The 8,366-nt window shown below is 35.2% G+C and overlaps 1 protein-coding gene across 1 annotated transcript; it reads right to left on the reverse strand.

Moving 5' to 3' along the window:
- Window positions 1-245: 245 nt before the first annotated feature.
- LOC123532324 (sarcoplasmic calcium-binding protein-like) lies at window positions 246-7,715 on the reverse strand. Its single transcript, XM_045313733.2, has 4 exons — window positions 7,591-7,715; window positions 6,235-6,302; window positions 3,647-3,756; window positions 246-2,385 (listed from the first exon to the last, which is right to left on the reverse strand). Exons 1-4 carry the CDS (start codon window positions 7,631-7,633, stop codon window positions 1,944-1,946), a joined length of 663 nt encoding a protein of 220 aa, XP_045169668.2. The 5' UTR covers window positions 7,634-7,715; the 3' UTR covers window positions 246-1,943.
- Window positions 7,716-8,366: the final 651 nt, after the last annotated feature.

Genomic DNA, 8,366 nt, shown 5'->3' on the forward strand with positions numbered 1-8,366 from the left:
GTGGCCATTATCATTCTTTTCCCGCTTTTTGCTGTAACATAATTGGGGTTTATATTATCAGTAAATCTTCTTTCTTTCAAACAACATATTTTATTCTGTAAACTCATCTATATCATATGTATTTAAAACTTTTAATTAGGTTTAAACCTGTGGTTTGTTTAATTGTCCGGTATTTGTCTGGGCTGGTCAAGGGTTATAGGTTAAATAAGATCAGATTGACCCTTCAACCTTACGTTCATCAAAGATTTTCAGGGTATAAATGCACCGGTTAGTATTTTAAGATTGGTTGGCTTTGGATTTTTTAAATTTGAATTGGCTGGTTTTGGATTTTTTTAGAAGAGGCCAAGGGGTCAAGTGAGGCCAAACAATGCCAAAAGCGCTATATATATATAACTACTTATAACAGTCCGTACTCCGAGTCAGAATCAGGTAGTACTCGGAGGAATTCCTCGCTATGCAAGATTTTTCCTTTAAGGAAAAACGGAAAGTAGGTTTTCCGCGTGAACTGATCTGTATGCCCCGACGGGGATCGAACTCACAACTCCGCGATTCGTTGATCTACACATTCCCTATTCATCTAAGCGGGCACGCTCAAAATGGAGTAAATGTCTCGAAGAATTATATTTACATTATCTATATTTGGGAGTTAATTTTTCAGTTCTATTACTTTTATTCAAACCTTTATAATTTGGACACTCAGTTGAAAAGTTGCAAGACATATTCGGGTATTCGTACGTTCTGAGTTGTGGATAGTTAATAAGTATACCCGCAAATGTAACACAAAACAACTTGACTTATTTAAGGTTCAAAACTCCGATTATACTGGAGTAATACTGTTCATCATGAAACACAAGATATCTTTTAAGCCTATGTATTTTATTAAAACAATTTCATAAGAGGAAAATTTTGGAAGCATGGCATGCAACAAAGCGAAGAAATAGTAGACCCAGTTTCATCAAGTATATTCGTGGAAGGTAATGTATTGCGCATCACTCCTAAACGCCCAAACGTATTGTCGAAGACTAATAAAGTGTAACGTGGCCTTTAATCATTTATCCATACGTAATATTACATTTTCTGACTGAGTTAAGCAATTGTGATCTTTGTATATTGTGTCAGAGATCAAGCTATAAACCTTTTAATGTGTTAATGACGAGATATCAGAAATGTTGACACATAAGGGTAGAGACTCTTCGAAACAATGCTTTATTTTCACTTTTGGCCACATTCTTCTTTGCAAGTTTCACGAAGATTTCCCTCAAAAGTAGGGCTTCTAAATTCACTTTGTGAAACCTATACATTTTCACGAATTCAATATTCCATATCTCTAGTGTTACTGAATCAATTCAGTCTGTTAGCTTAGCTCAATATATTGTTTTTACATAACATACATCCTACTAAAGCAAAAAGGTCAACAATGTGTACATTTTAAAGAACTGTGGACAGGCTCACAGCAGCATTAAGAAAAGTGACCACATAAGGTCATTTTATGTTCAGGTGAGTTAAAAACCGTTGCAGCTGGCTCTTTTGTAAGAAGACCCGGAAGATCATCTTGCAATGAAGGGCATAACTGATAACAGAACTCAATACGAAATTCATGATCTAAATTAAGAAAAGAAGGTCGATAACAAAATATATATGCCGACTAGAACCTGCGATATGTTACGTCAAAGTTCATCAAAGTCATTGGTCACATTCCTACGTAAGATATTATATTTCACACCACCCTGTTTTTACGGACATGGCTTTAAGCGTTTAAATAATAACGTAATACCATTAATGACGCTTAATGTTGTACGGTATCTTAAATACGGATGTTGCCGTAGGTACGATTATAGTTAAAATAAATTGTCTATGTACGTCAGTTTGTTTTCTAAACATATGTCATTTGTCAGGGATTCAATGGTGAATCTTTGGACTTAGAAAAGTAAATGCTCATTGCCTTATACACCGGCCTCAAATGCCTCTTTAACAATGCTTATTGCAGAATTATTGGTACTGGCGACAAAGTCTACCCATGAAATGACAATATCTCTTAAATGTATAAGTCCATCTGTTGGTTTATATGCCTTGAAAAATTTAAGGTTCAGAGCGACATCCCCATGGCCGTATGCGTTTAAAGCAATAAGGAACTCATCTTCGGAAATCGACAGATCTTTGTTTGTGTCAATCACAGCGAAAATCATGCCGAACCATTTCAGCATTTCGGTACAAAATTTGGCTTGATCTGCCATGAATTCCTGGCTGAGGGAATCAACAAATTGCTGCTCGGATATTTCACCAGTCTGTCTCCTGAAAATGAACTCGTTCCACCATATCTGTAAACTGTCCATTGCAAATTTCTTTTCGTCAGCCTCAAGACGGTGCAGCTCTGAAAATCTTATCCTGTCAACAAAGGTCAGATTATTTGTAATGTACATTACATCATAGAATATAAAATGGCATCTCCATTGCCCTGCTACCGGAGTGGCTAATATATGGGTTGCATGCAGACCAACATTCATTTGAACATTTATACTTTGAATTGCCATTCAATCATTTTTTATTTATTTATAATATCAAAATTCAAGAAATATTAAAGAATATGAAAAGACACTCATGTAATATCCTCTATGTATATAGTAAGAATAGAAGATTGAAATCCTCATATTGCCCATTGATAATGAATAAATAGTATCTGACTAATTAGTACGAAATAAGGACAGTGGAATAAAACACGCTGATACGACAAGTGACCTACACTATAATTATATATATACTTTTTAATTATTGAAGACAATTATTCGACAACATTTGACAGCATTCCGTTTGCGTGACCTAAAACGCCAACGTATGTTAATATACATTCGCAAATTTCTTGAAAGATTAATAGATACCAAGACACTGTGACCAGGATGTCTTATCATATATCACACTATGAGACATTTCATTACCTCTAATGAACACACTCAATCAAACCGACTCCGCTATTATTCTTCTTGGTTGCATTCTTTGCTTCCAAAGGATCTTTTTACAGATTTTAATAACATGTTTGATGTATAAATGCTGGTACTGTTTCAACATGTACTCTAGTCCCTGAATTTAAATGTTATAATAAATTTCTTTTTATTCAGTAATTTGAAACAAAAAGACTTCACAGCACATTCCTTGATTGTAAACTTCCTAACTTAATACTGACCTAAACTCATTAACCTGTATAAAGATTTCCCCAAAAGTGACATAAAATCAAGCCACTAAATAAATTTGGTAATATGATTCGATGTTGCTTTTTAAGTATTGAGGACGTTGGTTTGATTTACTTGGTCTACAATAGGTAAAGAAAGAAAAGATTTGATAACTGTAATGTGATGAAAGACAATTAAATGTATATTTGTGTCTTTCAACCCTGAATTAAATTTTATCAAACGCGTTGAATAAAATTTATAAACCCGTTTAATGAAATTGATAAATTCAATATGCAAAAAATTTATTAATAACCTTCATATACTTCTTCAAACAGGTATAGTCGTTACTGAACAGCTCAAGACGACATGAAGTTTGCATAAAATCAATGCCATTTTGTAAGAAAGAAAAGTTTATCAATTGAATACAATCTAAACATTATAAAATGCTGTAAGAAATATATATTCATGAAAGAACTACTTACCTTGACTCTTCGACGTCGTCTATTGAAATGGTGCCATCATGGTTGACATCTAATGATTTATACCAGATCTTCCATTTTGTAATCAAAAAGTCGTTGTCATACATTGTTACCTAAATGAATTAGCAGTGTTAATCGTAAAATAATTTGAGCCGTGCCATGAGAAAACCAACATAGTGGGTTTGCGACCAGCATGGATCCAGACCAGCCTGCGCATCCGCGCAGTCTGGTCAGGATCCATGCTGTTCGCTAACAGTTTCTCCAATTCCAATAGGCATTAAAAGCGAACAGCATGGATCCTGACCAGACTGCACGGATGCGCAGGCTGGTCTGGATCCATGCTGGTCGCAAACCCACTATGTTGGTTTTCTCATGGCGCGGCTCATTTGGCGTCAGGGTCAGACAGTTATGATGCAAGGAAAATGTTGTGAAATATCTTACAGTGGTAAAAAGGTAGCATGGTACATGTAGCTAAAAGCCAATGCGGTGTTTTCAAACATGAATTGCATATCAATTCCAACTGCAAGTAATGAAAATGAAAGAAAGAAAATCTATATATAACTATCTGAAAAAAAATGTTTTGTTAAAACTTATTCCACTTTTCTCTTTTCCTAGAAAACGCCAGGTCAGTGCTTGTAGTTCTGATGGTCAAGTTTATGTGCACAGAATGAGAAAACATGAACAGTTGTTTATCTCTCCTGATCTCTTCTAATATATATATCAGTCACCCATCCCTTAGCTTTTATACGCAAGTAAGGGATATACATGACCACTTGACTTTTCTCCTATTAGTTTTCCACATACCTTTTTCCTTTCACAAAAAGGGAGAATAATTTTGTCTTTGTATTTTCTCCCCACTGATCAATTGTTTTCAGCTTACGTTTTGTACATAAACATGAGAGAAAAAAAATATCAGATGTTTTTTCTTTATCTCACCCCATCCTGATTAATCATTACCTTCTGGTTTTTTTTTCTTGTTAAAAATGCTGACACAAACAAGTTGATTTATTCTTCTCTTACTAAGTTTTCCCCTTTAGCTGTTGTACAGAAACATGTGAAATATGGGAGAAAAAATAAACAAGTTTACTTCAGCATGTGGTTAATATTTTTCCTTTTAGTTACAACAATGTACACAAAACGTGGAGAAAATACAGAAGGGGGAGAATCTGACTAGTAGGTTCTTTCAAGTACAATGTATGTATACATTTAAATACCTGAATAAGACCTGACAACGGAGAAAGAAATAAGCGATACTAGTATCTGTGTAAGGACCTTAGTGGCCGGGTGGTTAAGATCAGTGATTTCAAATTACTTAGCCTTCACCAATATGGGTTCGAGCTTCACTCGAGGCTTTGAATTCTTCATGTGATGAAGATTGCCAGCTGTCTTTCGGAAGGCCGTCCCTTGGTTCTACCTAGGTACACGCTTGTGATGAAATAATGCAAGAAGGGGCACTTGAGGTCTCCCTCCAACATCAAACGCAGGAATTTTGCCGTATGGCTTGTTGTGCCAGTAAGATGTTCAGCCCCATCTAGTATATTTGCTGAATAGACGTTGAAGGAGAAAATATATAATAGCTTGTTCCCCTCGCCTAGTATCTGTGTATCTAAATAAATGTAGGAGGACGATTTATTTATACTGACTATTTATTTCCTGCCCTCGGAGTTTTCAGGTATCTGTATGTGTGAGTAAAAGACGGTGTAAGGGGGAAGATACTGACTGGTTTGTTCTTTTTTCCTGGAATGTTTGTATCTTTCTGTCCGTATAATACACGGTGAAAGGGGAGGAAGCTGTTTTTTTACCCCCCCCCCCCCCACCCCTTGTGCGCATGCACGTGTATTTTCATTTCTAAATGATACACAGTGAAGGGGGAATGTATCATTATATGTGAGCAATACATAGAAAAGGGATAAAGAACTTAATTTTAATTTTCCTGTATATGTACAAACATTAGGAAGGGTAGCACGGGGCGAAAACATTACCTGGTTGTTTTTCTTTCATTTTTGTGTACAAAATTCTTAGAGGAGAACAAAAACGAATCAATGGTTAGGGGAAGACAACTAAAAGGAGAAAAGGGAGAAAAAACAACAACCAGTTAGTTTTTTCCTCCCGTTTTGTGTACAAAACCTGAAGTGGAAAAGCAACTGCGGGGTGAAATAACAGCTGGTTGACGAAATCGACCGTTGGTTTTTTCCCGTGGGAAAGCTTACTAGAGGGATAAGGCTTTAAGGCCAGGAAGAAAAGAATGCACCCGCACTATGTAGATTAGTCTGTATCAAGTTCCTGACATTATTATTTGGTACCTTTACATTCTGATGTTGTCAGTTTATATCATGATGCTGGATTATTACATTCTGGTATAATTCGATATTTTTTATTTTTTTTGATGCTGTTAAATAACATCATGCAATTTTTACTTTTAGTTCTGATGTAGTCACTTAACAATCTAATGTTGCTACTCTCGTCGTTCGACCGTGGCTATTTCTTATTCAGCAGTAGTAACATCTGATTCAGCAGTGAACACATGAAGGAACCACAATATAAGGTCATTTTACCAAATCAGACTGAAGATAAATGTGAGAATTACTTACACGCCTACTCGGTTCATGTCTCCGACCCATATGACTCGGTTCAACACTGGAAAGTACACTAGACAGTCCTGAAAACATAGATGCAAACATAGAAGAATATTCTAAGTTATGTGATAAGCATTATTAAAAACTTAAGAATTAGCCTATAACATGAAATCAAAGAATAAAAATTGAACCGAAGTTAAACGCGTAACACTCTATAAATCAATCGCCAGTACACTGATATGAACATTGAATTCAGGAATAACACTGCAGAAGAGGGTCATCCATGCGGACAGTTCAGTGCCTTTGATAATTACGTACGAGTGTTTAAAGTATAAACGTCTTATATGTATATATCTTAATCATTTTGGAACCACCCCTAAAGAAATGAAAACTTTAAAAAAGAAAAAAATAATATATATGTTCTTACTCTAAAATGTCAATAATATAATTAACCAAAATTTAGCAGTCACAGTAAAATACTTGTAACTGCACATTTATAAGCCAGTTAAGAACAATAGGAAACTCATTTAGACATTACATCTATCAGGAAAAACACATTTGTACGGAAACTCTAGACAGACAATTTGTCATTTATGTTGACCATTTATAGATTTTAATCTTATAATCAGCTATAGTTTATAAGTTACAGTTTATTATTTATACATATATAAATGGCTACATGCCCACGGCATTTTGGTGGGACATTGGAAGACGAAAAGACGATTAGTGAAAAGCGAAAGCTGTTACAGCAGATTTGTATCTTCATTTTCCTATAACTTACATTTATTATGTATTTGTAAATTTTAACTTACATACATACATACATACATACATTAAAGTATAGAAAGTAAAATCTTTTAAATACCAATGCTCCAATTATGTGTGTAAATTTTGCCTTCAATAAAAAAGTAACTTCAAGAGATCAGTTCACAAATTTCTGAAGTACAAATGAGCCACGCCATGAGAAAACCAACATATTGGGTTTGCGACCAGCATGCATCCAGACCAGCCTGCGCATCCGCGCAGTCTGGTCAGGATCCATGCTGTTCGCTAACAGTTTCTCTAATTCCAGTAGGCTTTGAAAGCGAACAGCATGGATCCTGACCAGACTGAGCGGATGCGCAGGCTGGTCTGGATCCATGCTGGTCGCAAACCCACTATGTTGCTTTTCTCATGGCACGGCTCAAATTATCTCATATTATTAGTGTAAAACTTAATTGCAATGTCTACAGGCCTGAAATGACTATTTAGATTTTTTATAACGAATGTTTATTATGTCTGTCTAGCAAAACTTAAAATATATCGCTACATTTAATTGTAAGACAAACGCAATGGTGTAGTGGTGTAGTGAAACGAGAGAAAAGGACTCACCTAAAATAAGAGATATGGCAACGAAACTGACAGAAATCTTCATCCCGATGTTTTTCAAACAGCAAAGATTCAAATATTCCAGTTAAAGCTTCTGCGAGGAAACAGGTATATATGGTAGTCTGGTTCGTCGCAGTACTAAAATTAGTTGCGTGCGAACGTTTAGAAAATAATATATAAAAACGTCAAAATTAGATATAATGTTGGCTCTTGGTGAGTCATCAGTTCTTAATTAAAATGTTGCGTGTTAATGTTAAGAAAGCAGTAATTGGAATATGAAAATTAGAAATATGTTTTAAGGCTGTGGTGTGAGTCAGAAAGTGTAAGCCTTTATACATAACATTGTATTTGAATTGTTCACTCATCCGGCGGCTGTGTAGTAAGATCCTTTACTTTAAATCACTAGTCCCTCAACTCTGAGATTTCAATATCCCGCTCGCTTGAAATCAGGTGCTATATTGTTGAAATATATAGTACACGTAATTCACTTATATGATCATGTCCGGAATATCTTCCGTTATAGCCATGTGACCCTTGAGACACATGTATCATTAATTAGTAATAATAATTACAGGATTCTCGCTCTGGGATGGAGAGAAATCAGCTTAGTCAGAAATGTCAGTTGTACATGATTTTATGTGTCCGTAAGAATAAACACTTTGAAGATCGAACTAATTTCCTTATTTTCAATCATTATATGTTTAAACAGTACTGTGAACTTAAATAGATAGAAATAAATATTCACTGAGTTTCATAATCGGGTATTACTTGGTTGCACC

This window comes from Mercenaria mercenaria, chromosome 11 (assembly GCF_021730395.1).
Source record: "Mercenaria mercenaria strain notata chromosome 11, MADL_Memer_1, whole genome shotgun sequence".
In the NCBI taxonomy this organism is placed as follows: domain Eukaryota; kingdom Metazoa; phylum Mollusca; class Bivalvia; order Venerida; family Veneridae; genus Mercenaria; species Mercenaria mercenaria.

Coding starts and splice junctions, on each gene's coding strand:
- LOC123532324 (XM_045313733.2), bottom strand. CDS start 7,633: ATGAAGATTTCTGTCAGTTTCGTTGCCATATCTCTTATTTTAG. Junction 6,303..7,590: donor TGCCATATCTCTTATTTTAG/GTGAGTCCTTTT, acceptor CTATGTTTTCAG/GACTGTCTAGTGTACTTTCC. Junction 2,386..3,646: donor GACGACGTCGAAGAGTCAAG/GTAAGTAGTTCT, acceptor CTTTGTTGACAG/GATAAGATTTTCAGAGCTGC.